We start from the raw sequence: 16,713 nt of genomic DNA, 5'->3' as shown, positions 1-16,713 counted from the left end.
AGCAGAGGGTTACAAATTCAACTTTGAAAAATCGAGAATTGCCCATCTAACAGTCCTGTTCTTAGGATATGAATTATCAAGTGAAGGCAAAAGCCTGGCTGACAATTTCCTAGAGAAATGTGCCGTACTCCAAGCACCTAGAACACTAAAAAACCTACAGTCAATTCTAGGCTTCCTAAATTTCGGAAGAACATACATTGCAAATTACGCAGAAAGGGTCAAACCCCTTTATGATCTAATAAAACCAGATTTTAAAAGAACCAATTGGACTCAAATACACACAGAAATTCTGAGATCCTTACAAACAGACATGTTAATTAAAACAAAATTAGAAACACGTGATAACACACGCAATCTTGTGATTCGAGTCATCCCAGGAAGATGCGGATTCACATACCTGACCTCTAATGAGGGAGAAAAGGTACCAATTGCATTCAAATCACACTTGTACACTAAGGCTGAAATGAAATTTAGCCCAACGGAAAACATTCTTACTGCAACACAGACAGCTATAGCAAAAGAACGAGCCCTGGCACAAGGTAAACGAATAATAATCGTGACAACAATACCTGCCCTAGAGGCTGTAACAAAAGCAAGCATTCCAAATGCTAAAGCGCTCCATCCGAGATGGATACAATGGGCTAATTCTCTTGCTGCAACAGACGTGGCATACGAATTTGATCCTAACTTAAAAACACAAGAATTTCTCCAAATATTAATTTGAATGTCCTCCGCCGACCGAAATTCTGCCTCTAGAACATTACGGCTGTATAATATATACAGACGGATCAGCACAACCCGCAGTAGGGGGTAAACAAGCTTACAGTGCTGCGTGCGCGATTGTTAAAGGTCGCTGGCACGAAGGAAAATTCAAACCAGCTATCACTAAGACACAATCTCTAGGAGATTGTACAGCTCAGCGAGCTGAACTACTGGCGTTCAAGATGGCGCTTGAAAATACCGATCGAGAATTCCCCACACTCATAGTGTGCGATTCGTATTACTGCGTTCAGTCGTACAATGAATACTTGCAGATCTGACTTCAGAATGGCTTTAAGGATGCAAAAGGAGGCACAATCAAGCATAAGATGCTCTGGGAACAAGTAGTTCTATTACAAAAAGAACTACCAAAGACTCACGTGATACATACACTGAGTCATCAACGTGATGGCGTTCACGTTGCAGGGAATTCATTGGCTGATGAGGCCACAAAGGCAGCTGTGCAAACGGCTTCCGTAGCTGCCATCACACGGTCAAAAACAAAAATAGACAGCGAAATATTACAGGCTGTCAGCGCTACAGAAAAGGATTCGATAGAAACACTCCCGAAAGGCTTTCCAGTAAAATACTCATACATAACTGATGCAAACAATGTTCCTTTTGCTCGAATCCCTGGAGTGGGGGATAGGGCAATTCCAAACATGGAACATAGGTTAGGACTGATAATAGCGGCACACGAAGGGCTTGCTTCTATACATGCTGGCGTCTCAGCCACAGTATCATTATTAAAACAGAGATACTGTTGGCCACAAATGAGAAGACAAACAAGGAACTATGTTTTAGAATGTGAAATATGTCAAAGAATGAAAGTATCAACGGTGAGACGTCCAGCGCAGAAGCCCCTTCTAATCTCGGATAAACCATTAGCCTGTGTTTACCTAGACCACTGTGGTCCCTTACAAAGGGATGGTAACTATAAATATATCTTGGTTGCAGTGGACTCATGCACGAGATTCATATGGATGTGGCCCCAGCGAACGGCTGACGCCAGAACTGTTATAAAAGATTTGCGAGTCTTTATCGGCACATACGCAATTGGCGTGCTGCATTCGGACCATGGTCCTGCTTTTAGCTCTAGAGCTTATAAGGAGGCCATGGTCAGCATGGGCGTTACATTGCGGTACTCTTGTCCATTTCACCCTGAGGGGAACGGAATTGTTGAAAGAAAAAACCGTGACATAAAGCAATCTATAACGGCAAAGGTATTAGGTTCGGGAGCTGGGTGGGTCAAACATCTAATAAGTGTCCAACGTAGTCTAAATAACCTGCCAAGAAATTCTCTGAAGGGATTCAGTCCGTACGAATTATTGTTTGGAACTAGGATGTTAGTCTTAGACCTCGACAGTCAGACTTCAGTGGTGAAGGAAAAAAGCTTTGATATCAAAGATCGTTTGGCTATTTTGCAGGACTTAAACGAAACAAGAAAAGACCTGAGCAACATAAAGTTGAAACAGCAGCCAACAACCACTGAAGAACCACCACCTGTCCCAGCAAGACCTGTCTGGATTCCAAAAGTCGGGGATCTAGTCAGAGAAAAGATCGCGGTAAAGAAGGAATTTGGGCCTTCTTACAGAAAAGCAGTTCCTGTCTTGTCTATTAACGGGACAAGATCAGTTGTACTACCGCCGCTTGCTGGTAAAAAGGAGAACCGAGTTGTATCCATCGACCTGGTAAAACCACAATCATGTGGCCGATAACAAATAGTAGGCCAAGTGGACTCCCGAAAAGTAGTAGAACACCAAGATTTGCTACAAACACAGAGGTACAATCAAAGAGGCTAATCACATTCGAAACGCCTACAGAACTACAACAAGGACTATGCAACAATGCAATGGAACTTAGACCTCTGAAAACCCAAATAAAAACATTTAGCAGAGACACACCAATCTATAATGAAGTAACAAACGACTATGCAAGAAACAGTAATCCTGAAACAATTGGAACAATTGACAGAACTGCATCCGGCTACTTCATAAACTTCGATGATTCCTCTGAAGGCTTCACTGAATCAAAAACACAGCCATCAACAAAAACCTTTAAAGATAAAGTTAAAGTACTTTTGAAACAACTGAAAGAAACATATCTGATTTCTCCATGGATTGAATTTTGGGTGGGTTTTGGTGCATTTATCCTCATACTTTGGCTCATCATGGTACTAACTTTGGGACGCTTCATTGAGGGAAAATATGCTAAAATGGACACAGCAAGTCAGAAAATCAACTTGATCCTCAAACCACACACATCTTCACACGTCGAGAAAAGAGAACTTTCTTCAGTCAACTTCACAGCCAATCCTATACCGGGTGGGGTAGCATGGGACAACACTGACTACGAAATTTATGGTCCGGTTGAAATCCTGAAATATCCACACCAAATTAAGATCTCGTTGAGTGAATTTGTAAAAGCAAGCTCATTTGCTGATGATTGGGACTTTGAAAGTGAAATAATATGATGTCTGACTTAGTGATGTCTGCTAAATTTACAAAACATGATTATTTGCAGGGTTCGACAAATTATGATAGTATGTACTGTTATAACCACTATGGTAACCATTTTCTACATAGATCTGCACAACCTAGAAATGTTTTAAATTATAATCAATGGGAACATTGTGCAACCCCTCCAAAAGGAAGCTCAAGAACCGTTTATGACAAATATTCTTACTTTTCAGGTTTCAACTCAAGTAATGCTGAAACATTTTATTTCAAATTGTCAAATAAGACAGGGACAAAGACCATGATAACAAACACGAAATTGATATATTCAGACTCATTCTTTGAACAAATGAATACTTTTGGTTTTGATTATTGGGACAAAAATGTTGACGTAAAGAGTGTTTGGGGTACAAAAGAATGGCAAGTACAGGGTATAGAATCTTTGTTTAGAGCCTGCATGATCCCAGAACAAATTATATTTTTAAATGACACTGTTCAACAAACTACCTGTCTCGGCCTAGCCAAAATCAAAGACTTAAATAAACCGTCTATTCCAAAACCAACAATGAACAGCAATAGCTCTACAGATGAAGAGATAGACGTAAATTATGTATTAAACCAAAACAGAACACATCCTGATTGGAAAAAGTGGTTGATCTGGCCCACAGATACTAATAACTGTCAAGACAGATTCCTGAACAAAACACAGGGGTTCAAAATGACCAGGCCAGACCCTAGATATTCCCAAAGACAACACCCAGGGATAATAACCACCTACAGTGTGGGCAAATTATGCCTTCAGTGGCTACAAACTTCCACACTGGCAGAAATTAAGCAACACCTAACTTTACTTACTGATGGTGCTGACTTGCGTGATTTCATTATGGGACCGCGCAAACAGCGTCAGAAACGTTTCATAGCAGCCTCTGTATATGCAGCATACAACGAGGCCTGGAAGGGACTCAAATTGAGACAGCAGAAAGTATACGGGAAATTGACCGTATTAATTTGGAAAAATCACTTTCTGTAGTGGACAATGGGTTAATGACTCTGTCCTCCAGAATTTTTTCTTTGGACAGCATTGTGTCTTCAGCAATCGACATATTATCGCAAGACTTACTGTTGTTACAACACGGTCAGTCCCAATTGCGTTCTATTGTACAGCTTGGCTGGACGTTACAAAATCTGCGTTCAGGCTATGTGCCTTGGCGTTTAATCAACACAACGTCACTATTCAATATCTTTAACCTTACTGATAAACAAATCAGTATGGCACAAAAGGGTGCTGATTATACAATCCTGAGCATTGAGAAACTCGAGAGATTACCAGTGACAATGTCAGAACGACCTGTCAGTGAATGGATAATACATGGGATAATTAATATTCCAATATCAACCTTCAGGTTTCAATACTGCCAAAAATATATACAGGCTGGCATGTACGAAAAATTGGGAAAAGGGTACATTAAAACAACATGGAACTTGCCCTATTCACATGCATGTGTCAGTAATAAAGGACAGAAAGTGTTTCTTAGTGGCAATAATTGTGCGGTACACTTCTGTGTAATGGAATTAGTTTGCATGAAGCCTGTGAAGGGAACTCAAATAACCTTTCATGTCACCAGCTAGGCGCACCTGCAACAGAGATAGAACCATTCTTTCAAAGACTCTATAATGGGAGTTACGTTCTAATTGTGGACCGCAGATGCTGTAGTCTTATGCCCGGGACTCCTTATCTCGTAACTACGACTGCGAAGGTCAAGTGCTGTGGACGCTTATTGTTCCCCAGCTCCCTTCCAGACAGGGAGGCAAGGGCATGGCCCAACTTGAAAATTACTTCTATTCGAATAGATACTTTAAGCAGAATGAAAACAGTGCTTCTTCAGACGCCGACCAGGCTCACGTCATCAAAAGAAACGTATGATCTCCTAGTCGCAAGGACGACTGCAGAGATTCGCTCATTGTTATCAACTAATTCCCCCATACAATTCGCAGAAATCCTGAATGAAATCTTAAATATTTCTGATACCAGTGGAGTCTCAAAAGTATTTAAGACAGTATTTTCGATGGCATTAACACCATTCAAAGCCATACTGGGTATTTTTCCAGATTTCGTCCATTCGATTTTTGGCGGACTTCCCCTCATTTTGGGACTAATTGCAGGAATCCTATTCCTAGTCCTTATATTTCGTTATGGCAAACCATGTCACAGACAAAACACCTGCGACAAGGGAAGAAACGATCCTAGCCATTGGATACCGGGACCGGATATCAAAAATCCTGGGACTATCCCGGCTTAGAGACCTGAACATGACTTGGTTTCTTTAATTTCGACCAATGTGGCAACGATGTGTTTTACCTGTATTAAGGTGCTTGCTATGCGGAGAAGAATGCGTGTTGGACACCTGTCTGGCGCTACAATCGGATGCGCCAATGGATGCAGAAACATTGTTGAGTCCAATAAAGGCTCATGCTTTGTGCTGCCCTCAACGGCTACCAATCCTGATGACGGCATTCGTGGAAGCTTCACCACTACGATTAAGGGGTAGTGAAGTTCAAGATGAAAGCAGCATTGATCAGGTACGACCTTCTGTCAGCAATTCTAATCAAAACGTCAATGGAGACAATCATGCGCACGAATGCATGGTTACATCCTTTTCCGAGTTAGTGGAACTCTCCCAGGAAGCTGTTGACAGCTTTTTCGACAGTCTAAATGATATGATGTTCTCACCAGAGCAGAAATAGAGACTTTTGAGCAAGCTCGCACACGGCGTTCCCTGAATTTGGCCTTCAGCTAGAATAGCAAAATACCATGAACAATTTTCCCTCCAGTTCACGGACAGCAATTTTTTCAGCAGCCCCAAAATATTTCTACATATTTTTCGGGACACTTATCTTCTGCTTAAATTAAGAACTATTCTTAGAGAACTAAAATTTCTATTTTTAGATACTTTATAGACATTAGCTGCCCGCTGGTATGTTCATAATTATTTTATTCTGTGATGGAATGGTCTCGAACCTTTTTTCTGTATTAAGAGCCATTTCATGTGTAAATTCTCATATACAAATTAGTGATAATGTATAGATATGCGTGATTACTTTAGCATTATTCTACGGCTTGAGTGCATATGTTACATGTGACTGTTTTTTCCGTATATTTGATAATTTCAAAATGCATTTTATGTATTTTGGGGTGGTAAGGTATACACGATACTCTACAGTATGTTTTACTATGCATAAATTCGTAAATATGTCCATAGTTAGCGTGGAGTGGGTGTGATGTATTCCTATAGGTTCTGTATCGATCCCCCTATTCCTGACCCTATTCTGGTTAACAAGTTAACTAGCAGCCATCCCATGAGGCAGAAAACCCCCATGATGCAGGAACCGTTATCTGATTAAGCCACACTACGGCACAGGAACGTGTTATCTGATTAGGTCATAACGCTTGCCATCTAATTAGACAAGCGATATTCCTCCAGCCCCTGATAAGGCATACGGAGTTCTCAAAACAAATCAAACCTATGACAACCTGGGAAAAACCCTGCGGCCATTGTTTTGATTTCACCGAGAACTTCAGCAAAAGAATGTGCTAACGACCAGGTCGTATGACATCCTTATTGACGTATCTATGTCCATCCTTACGTCAATCTCGGCACCTTAAAGGTATAAATATTACCGATATTGCCCTATGCAAACACACGCGGTGGTGACGAGATCGGGGCAGCCAGACTTGCCGAAGCCCAGAGCAGAGCAGACCCCGCTGGCGCAGCCCCGCCTTCCTGACGCGCTGAGAACGAGACGCTGCTTTCTCCTGCCGAGAAATCCAGCTCCTGCGCTTCTGGGTAGCCCTCGCAGGCAGCCTGGAATATCGAGACCAGAGACGAGAGATACCATCCCTCATTCATCCTAGATTCCAGGTACAGAACTGAATAACCCCTTGCAGAGAATTCTTTAGTCAGTCACTTGGCAAAACAAACTTAACTTAAACTGCTACTTTCTATTCCCGCCCACGTATTAGGCTTAGGTCAGGTACATCTGGGGTAGGCGTAGTTAGAAACACCAGTTGAGTACGATTAGTCAAATGTATATGTGTATGTATCTATTTTATCCATTTTAAACCATCATATGGCTTAGAAACCATATCAATGTTTTTACAGTATTATTTTATACTTCTGCTTTTAATGTATGCACTTTACTTAACCATAAGTATTGCAATAATATCGATCCATTTCTCTTGTATGAGAAAAGAGACTGATCAATAAATAACATCTTTTATTGAACACGCCCGTCTCTTCCTTTTCTCTACAATCTGGTGAGACTAAGAATGCACGTACTGACTGAGTAAAATAAGTCGTCTTTTGTTTTCACACGACTCTAGAGATACACTCTTGATTAGGGGAGAGCAAAGTTGTCATGTTCTATGGTTGTCAGAAACTAAATCCCTTCTTGTCTATCCAGGGAGGTTCAACTCCTCCTTGCCTATTCGAGAAAGTTTCTAGTGAACTCTGAGCTAGCTGGCAAACCCAAAAACTTTAAGTCTAATATCGACAGTAGTAGACCTAGTTAACGTCTGGTCTAGGCCTATACTATTGAAGGTATTATTCCAATGCGCAGAGCCTATTGGGATAATAGGAACTACACTACAGTCTTGAGGAGTCTTCTGAAGGCCAGCAGGTCTGGGTCTGTCTTAGGCTGGTAGGAAGAGTGTTCAAGGTCTTGGCGGCGAGGTAGGATAAGGATCTGCCGCCGGCGGTGGTTTTCCAGATAGGAGGGACTGTGGGGAGGGCGAGGTTGGCTGAGCGGAGGCTTCGTGTGGGGGTGTGGAAGCTGAGTTGGTTGTTGAGGTAAGTAGGTCCGGTGTTGTGTAGTGCTTTGTGTGCGTGGATGAGGAGTTTGAAGGTGATCCTCTTGTTGACGGGGAGCCAGTGCAGGCCTCTCAGGTGGGGTGTGATGTGGCTGCGGCAGGGGACGTTGAGGGTCAGTCGAGCTGAGGCGGTCTGGATTCGTTGTAGTCGTCTCAGGAGCTTGTTTTTTGTTCCTGAGTAGAGGGCGTTCCCGTAGTCGAGTCTGCTGGTGATGAGGGCCTGGGTGACGGTTTTTCACATGTCGAGGGGGATCCACTTGAAGATCCTGCAGAGCATTCGGAGGGTGTTGAAGCAGGACGCGGAGACGGCATTGACTTGCCTGATCATGGAGAGAGTGGAGTCGAGGAAGACCCCCAGGTTGCGTGCGTGGTCCGTGGGTTCCGGGGCTGTGCCTAGCGATGTGGGCCACCAAGAGTCCTCCCAGGCTGATGGGGTGGGTCCGAGAATGAGGACCTCCGTCTTGTCTGAGTTTAGCTTCAGTCTGCTGTCCTTCATCCAGTCGGCTACGGCCTTCATTCCTCTGTGGAGGTTGTCTTTGGCGGTGTGGGGGTCTTCGGTGAGGGATATGATCAGCTGGGTGTCGTCGGTGTAGGAGATAATGTTGAGGTTATGTTGTCGTGCGACGTGGGCGAGAGGTGCCATGTAGATATTGAACAGCATCGGGCTGACGGAGAATCCCTGTGGGACGCCGCAGATGATCTCGGTGGTTTTTGAGCGGAAGGGTAGGAGGCGGACGCTTTTGGTTCTGCCGGAGAGGAAGGATGTTCTCCAGGCCAGGGCCTTCTCTTTAATACCGGCGTCATGGAGGCGTGCTGATAGGGTGCGGTGGCAGACTGTGTCAAAGGCTGCTGATATGTCCAGGAGGATGAGGGCGGCTGTTTCTCCTTTTTCCATCAGGGTCCTGATGTCGTCAGTGGCGGCGATGAGGGCAGTCTCGGTGCTGTGGTTGCTGCGAAAATCGGATTGGGAAGGGTCCAGGATGTTGTTGTCTTCGAGGTAGCGGGTTAGCTGTTTGTTGACAATCTTCTCAGTCACTTTTGCTGGGAATGGGAGCAGGGAGATGGGCCGGACGTTCTTGAGGTCCTTGGGGTCCGCCTTGGGCTTCTTCAGAAGGGCATTGATCTCGGCGTGCTTCCAACTTTCTGGGAAGGTTGCTGTCTCGAAGGAACAGTTGATTGATTTCCGGAGGTGGGGCGCGATGGTTGTGCTGGCTTTGTTGAAGACTTAAGGAAACTTTGTTGGATACTTAAGGCCGCGTAATATGATATTTACTATGGTGAGGCAGTTATGTCTACTAAAACAAGACTATATTAATAATATAATATTTATATTAATACTTGAACACCTATTTCTGTTGCTGTAACCCAAATGGAGGCCATGAGATTATATCCATGCAATTTTGAGTGGAGTGTGCACTTAAAACTGAACTGAAGTTATTCCAGTAAAGCTTGTGTTTCTTCCATAAAAATACAGTGTTATTAGCAAAAGATACACAGATTGCTTTGCTGCATTGAAAATCTGTATTAAGATTCGCAATTATTTTGATGAAATTGTGCAGCAAGCATGGAAGTCCACTTGAAGAAACATCTTCTCATGGCTCTGATCTGAAATTACATACCCGCATAAAAATAAAACACACTTGCAGGGCCAGGAGGCCACTGCATCATGCACCACCCATTGTCCCAGCCAGCACTGTCGGTGACTGTACAAACACACCTATCATCACACTCCTACAATTGTAGCTCTCCAAATTATTCCAGTCCCCCAAAGCTCAAAGAATGGGTTGGGCGAAAGGTATTAGTCATTTTTAATGCACATTGAATTAATAAACAACGGTGGTTGTACTCATCTGTAAATAAAACAAACAGTGCCACCATGTGGCAGACTGTCATAAGTGCAGGTGTTGGTTAAGTGTCGGTGCCGAGCATCGGAAACCATCAGCACAAATTAAGCACCTCAATAGTGCCCTAATAGTCAGTGCTCCTGCCTCGGCCTACTCGTGGCCCCCCTCCTCTATTTGGAGACAGTGGAGTTGCTGGCTTTCTCTGGCAGAGCCTCAGATGACTCACTATCTAAAGACGTCGACCTGACGGCCCATCTTCACAGGGCCATCATATCACCGAGACAGTCGATATTCCCTTTTACAGCAGTGCGACTGTTACTGGATTATCTTGTTCAGGACTGCAGTGTAATGTGTGGTTGTCCCAAACTGGAAACATTGCTAAATGGCCCCAGCACGATGTGTGTCAGGGCCACTTTTTTGTTGTTCAAAAACAAACCTCTGCTTTGAGAGCTTATTAAAAAAAACAGTTTGCTAAGCCGGTGCTACCAGTGTGGCTCCTGCTGGCCAAACTCTTCAGCCTTGCTTGCAATTGCCAGGCCGGCAGCTGCTCTGTAGGTTTTGAAATCCCACCTAGTCAGGCAGGGATCTCTAAATATAGAGGGCTGTCCACCATCCGGTGAATGGGGGTAATTTCCTCCACTTGACCAGGCAGGATAGCCTGCAGCCCCCCACCGTCTACTCCACCCTGTATAAATGTTAGTGGAAATGCAGGCAGCTTTCTGAGCTGCGAGCTTCTCACCTGAAGACAGAATCCCCATCTTCATTAGGATTTGCCAGACACCTGCTGCTGAAGATCTTCTTTGGACTGAGGGACAGTACTGTATGAGCCAGTCAACCAGCTCGGATCCAACAAACGTCCTCCTGAAAAGAAATCAAGATATACGGACCCTATTAATTTTACAAAAAAACATTTCAGTAGTCAGTGTTTAATTAGTGTCAATGGCTGCAGAAGATGGGCATCAACATTAATTTCAGGAAACCAAGAATAGTTTAACAGCATTAGACGTTGACCCAAAGGAAGAGAGAGAAAGTGGAGAAAAAAGGTCAAGAGAAAGACAGTAAATAGTGAATGAGGGAGAAAACTGTAATTATAAAGGGAATGAAAGAATAGGAGAGAGAAGGGTTGAAGCGTTGGGTGGGTGAACAAAAGAGGCATTATGTTGAATCAGGACTAGGCATTCTTGGCTTTCAACAAACCCAACACTCGGCAGCGTATGCCTTTGACTGTTGTGAAAATGGTTAGGCCCTAAACATTTTGAGTTTTTTTTTAACAAATTAAGCGCAGTCAACAGTGTGCATGTTCATCAGTGTTATTCTCCAAAATGTGAATTGACCGGATAAATAAACTTAAGGGTATAAGGGTGTGAAATAACGGTTAGAGCGGCTGAATTTGAAGCTGGGGAACCATTTTTGTTTTCTCTGTGGTAGGCTACTCATCCTGTGATTCTGGGCAAGTCACTTTTGGCCTTATTACGAGTTTGGCAGTCCATATGACCGCTTAACTCATGGTGGCGGTCTGACCACTGCCACGCAGTATTAGGAGTGTGATGGTAAGACTGCCACAGGACCGCTGCAAAAGTCTGGGATCAAGGATCCCGCAGCAGTTGTGCAGTGACCAGGCATAGTTATATGCTGGCACCGCCAAGCAATATTTGGAGTTGCACGGTGGAGAGCCCGCCATGAAAAGGGTGGCAGTGAGGCTCCTGAGGCTCCTGAGATAAATGTGGGGAGAACATGTAGTGCCCCCTTGGATTTGAACCCCAATTTCCTCCATGGTGTGGCATGTATGTCAGACCGTGCAGGATGGTGCACTTGTCGCTCTGACAGTGGTGTTCTGCATGCTAGGCTCTTCTATGAGCCTAACAGACCACTGCTGTCAAACCGCTGCAGGACCGCTTGCTAGACCAGGATTGAAGTCCTAATCTGACGTACTGCAGCACCACAGCTTTGGCTGTCCCAAAGCAGATGATGCGTTCACCAACTGCATAGGACCACCGAAGTCGTAATAAGACCCTAAATCTCTATCTGCCTAAAAAGGAATTTGTCTGTCTGTAATGTAACTGGTGCTCATGTAAAGTGCTCCAATACCTTCCGGTCGAGATCGCGCTATATAAAGCTGCAGAAAAAACTTCTAAAATCGGGCTTACTAATATTCATAAAATAGCACTGCTACGTTGTTGAACAGAGTGTCTTCTACTAAGGGAACATGGAGTCCAACTATACAGAATATATAATGCTCATAAACCCACATCTATTACCAGACAAACAGCGATTTCATATTAAACTGCAAAGTAAAACTGACATTAGTGATACATAAACTAGAATTTTTAGACCTTGCAGTAATTAATTGTCACGACAAGTAATTATGCTATCATTTAGATTTAAAAACCCTTTTAATACATTTTCATGTTCATTGAATCTTGTGTTAAATCAGCCGTACACATCCGCCACTTAAAATTAGTTCATGCTAAAATGAACATTCTCATCCACAGAATGAATATACACACGATGCTCAGCGAGACACCTTTTTCTACTTTTGTGATGACTTTTCTCTATTCGGAATAATTTTAAACAGATACAAATTTCTAGTCCGAAATATTGGTTACAAAATGATTTTCTCATTGGAATAGGATTTATATTAACTCCAACAAGGCGATTTTTTAAACAAATCTTTTTAGAGCCATGATATAAATATAAGACTACATTCTGAGAACTATATTATGAAATCACACCCTCCTCTGTGTTATGGTAACTCTCCAACCTTTCATTCTTGTGGTACGGTCCCTTAGGTGGGTGGCCACATTACTCCATGATTGTGGAGCACCATATATCAATAATTAGAATCTCTCTTTACATATAATTAATTTATTTGGCTCTTGTGAAGTGTTGTGCAGTGCAGCATTGCCTTTTGGAAAAGAACACATTGATTGGTTAGAGGAGAAGTAAGTGTCCATCGACCAGGCTTAGTAACCACGACCAATTTACTTCAGAGCAACCCTTCTTCCTGGTCAATCGCAGATGAAGGTGAGCCCGAAAAGTTAGTATTTCATGGGCAGACTGAACTTCATGTGATTTTTTTTCTGTTAAGTTAGGGTCAAAGGTGTTCCAGAGTTTTTGGTCCTTGTACACCCAAAGATCTAGCCGTGCGTTACATTTCTTTGAATGATCAAATATCAGTCCAATGGGCTGACAGAAATCAAAAGGTCTTTGACAAGTGTGTAGTGAGATGTCAGCTTCTGTGGGTGAGTGGCACTTTTGCCCGAGTAAGACTTGTGTATGGTGCACAGTGATGTGCATAGGACCACGGCATCTACTGGGAGACAGTGGACAGCATTAACAGCAGGTTTGATGGTGTGCTACTTTCTGAGGTTAAGGCAGTTTCAAGTTGCTTGTTTCTAAAGCTTATGATGCCTTTGAATGAATTTCTAGTAGAGACCGTCGTGGAAGATTTTACAAAGAGTGCCACGATGAAGACATTTGGCAGCTCTATTCGGTATCAATTTGGAGGAGTGGGGACACTCTTAAGAGTAGACAGAGCTGCACTCTTCACCTTTTACCCCAGCACTAGCAATGGGAGCAAACATAATACTGGTGTTGAAGAGGATCCTTAAAATTCACACTTTCGATTATGGCACAAGGCTTCTGCTCAGCTTTGTAGCCCAGGCAAACATTGGGGATTTAGGTTCATGACATATGACCTCTGTGATTGAACTGGATATGAAACCACTGTAAATGGTTCAGTTCTAGCCTTGGCTGACCAACTTCTCACAAATTATGTGCTTCTTGGCAAAGCCCTTGTTCTTCCTGTGTCTTTGTTCAATTACCAGCAAGAAAGCAGAAGAACTGTGATAAACCTAACAAACTAAATTCTCTCTCAAGTATTATGGGTTAATATTTCTCCACTTCAGTGGTAGTTCTTGTTTTGAACTCAGAAGGATAGAGACTGTGAAGTCCTTCCTAGGACTTAACTTGCACTTCTCGCCTATTAAGCCAGCTGCAGATGTCTCTGCATATTTTTTTATTTGTAAGTGAATATGGGTTTCAAATAACCAGGAAACTATTTAGGAAATTCTCAATAATTGCACAGTTGCATCTTGATTGTACTCAATGTTTTGGATTACAAAAGGCTAATGTTGTCTATTCAAAAGATGCACTACTTCAAGGCTTTCACAGGCCAATGTTTACTTCCCTAATTTTCTCAACAGTACTTCTGCTTTGTAAGGAGTTATCTCCTTTTCTGGTCCACTTTCCTACCATCACAGGCATCATGTTGAGATTATGGCTGTGGCTCAATACTGAAGATGGCAGTGAGGTATTTACCGAGGGCCAACTTCTGCTCAGAATGTGTTCTTGAAAAATTCCACATAAACGTAGGACAGGAAAATCCATATGGCAACATCTCTAAAGAATAATACCAAGGAGAAGAGATTAAGCATCCCACACTTTAAGCATGACCAAGAGTGTATTGTCACAATGACTAATGCATGAACAGAATCTTCAGATTTACATGGTCCCGTCTAATTGAACAATGAAGGACTGGATATACACGTGCTCAAGATTCCATCTCATTTCTCTGGATCCATTGCTGTTCAACGCCAAGTGCTGAACTGTGAACAAATGGTCTGAGGAGTTGGAACATCAGGGATGTTAGTTTTAGTGAGGCTGGTTTTAGAGATTAAATATGAAATTCCAGACCTACATTGAAATATAAGGGCTTCAAAGTCTAAAATGGGAGCAGGATGTAATGGGATTACATGTAATGAGATTTACTTATCCATCATTGAGATCATGCAAATATCTTGAAGTATTTATTATACACACCAGCTTGAAAAACTCTTTCGGGGCGATTTTATCTTTTTTCCTTTTAAGTGTATGGCTCTAACAGGTTGCAGTTGAAGGTCATCTGGGTGCATGAAAAGACAAAGAAAAGTGCAGCTACCCTTTCAAGGATTCTGAAAGGTAGAAGGGAGAGTTGTTGCCATGCAATTTTATGGGCAGAGTAGTTGCAGCTTTTGACAAAATTATAGCATACCTAAATACGAATGGGTGTAGAAGGCTGCTTAAATATTCTAGAACGTATGGTTTTGTGAATCTCGAATTTTGTGGAAAATAACAGCTATAAAATGTCATTATGGTGAATTCTACACCATGCTTGACAAAAGATTCTATAGTAGGCTCACATACAGTAAGATCTGTTTTTTCATGCATGTAGATTTTCCCAAATAGTACAACTTATAAATCAGACAGTTACTGAGGGCACTATATAGTCTCATCATATACCTTCAACATGAAATAGATAACTAGGGCCAGATATACAACCATTAAGTTTAGCGAGTCATAAATTGCGCAAAATTGCGACTCACAATTTGCGACTTGCTAAAATGAATGTACAACAGTGTCTCAGACACTGTTTGCGATTCCCAATGAGGTCGCAAATTGCCTGCCTCATGAATGTTAATGAGGCTGTCGCAATTTGCAACCCCATTTGGAATGGCTAGCACTTCCAGGGATGGTGGTCTGCTGTGGTCAACAGGCCACCATGTCTGGGACTGCTTTTAAATAAAGCAATTTATTTCTTTTTAAATCCAGACCATTTTCCTTAAAGGAAAACGGGATGCATTTCAAAAAGAGAAATGAAACTTTTCATTTGCGATTGTGTTGCCACCTACTTGAAGCAGGTGGTAAACTGCGAGTGTTTCGTGGCCACAAATGCAGTCGCAAAACAACAGTACATGGCAAGGTGACTCTCTATTAGGAAGGGATGCCCCTTCCTAATAGCGAGAGTCGCAAATGCTATTTTGTGAGTCAGTGACTCACAAAACAGCATTTGCACATGCCTGGAACCTTTTTTGAAGTCGTGAATGGACCGATCTTCTGTTTGCGCCCGCAAAAAAGGGTTGGTCATCTGGCCCTTGGAGTGGGAATAGTCAGTGTCCAATTGTTAATTGTTAGTGATCATATTGAAATTCTACAAGTTCAAGACAAAAATAAAAATATAATATTAATAGGTACACCCATAAGTAGCTGACAGACTGCCTGTTGCATAACAGAGCGAACAGGCTCATCGCTCTGCCATGCAAGGAAATAATCTCATCTACTGGAACTGAAAGAATTATTTCAGATGCACATTTCATTACATTTTATAAAATAGCAACTCTCCACGTATATATACTTAAGGTCCCTGTAAGAAATTGGGTTTTTGATTGAGGGGGTGAAAACCCTAATCAGACAACAACAATCCTTGTGAGGGTGAACCACAAAGCTCACTAAATTAACATGTGCTTAGCCCTCTGATAGCTTGGCACTTAAGCCGTCAGGCTTAACTTAGAGGCACTATGTTAAGTATTTAAGCAGCACACAAACAGTAATAAAATGAAAACACAACACAAGAAAAATCCTACACCAATTTAGCAAATAGAAAACATGTTACTATATAAAATGACACCAACATGAATCCAATCAGTATAACCAGAGATATGCAATTTCATAGTTTTAAGTAAAAGTAGCACCAAAAAGCACAACCTGGATATCTGATTGTGCCAGACCAGGAAAATTACACAAGTTCAGGCCACCTGCAATAGAGTGCAGGCCGGGTACAGGGTCGAGTACAGCACCCTGGAAAGTGTGCCTGGTTGTACTTGGGCTGAGATGCATGGCCCTGCATCATGGTGTACTGGTTTCAATGAGGCCACAGATCAGGAGCTGCAAGGTGCAGCGATGTGAGGTCCTGCATCAAATTGCTTCATACTGTGTCAGTTCTGATGAGATGGCCGATCAGAAGCTGTGA

General features: G+C 42.5%; 1 protein-coding gene across 3 annotated transcripts in view; it reads right to left on the bottom strand.

Moving 5' to 3' along the window:
• RAPGEF5 (Rap guanine nucleotide exchange factor 5) overlaps window positions 1-16,713 on the bottom strand; it is a 984,395-nt gene that overhangs the window by 588,317 nt on the left and 379,365 nt on the right. For all 3 annotated transcript variants that reach the window (XM_078663509.1, XM_078663507.1, XM_078663508.1), the window contains exon 4: window positions 10,666-10,787. In XM_078663509.1, the coding sequence (XP_078519635.1) occupies window positions 10,666-10,787 (122 nt within the window). The remainder of the gene's footprint in view (window positions 1-10,665; window positions 10,788-16,713) is intronic.

This window comes from Lissotriton helveticus, chromosome 10 (assembly GCF_964261635.1).
Source record: "Lissotriton helveticus chromosome 10, aLisHel1.1, whole genome shotgun sequence".
NCBI lineage: Eukaryota > Metazoa > Chordata > Amphibia > Caudata > Salamandridae > Lissotriton > Lissotriton helveticus.
Note: the sequence above shows the minus strand (reverse complement) of the source record. Positions and strands in the feature narration are given on the sequence as shown.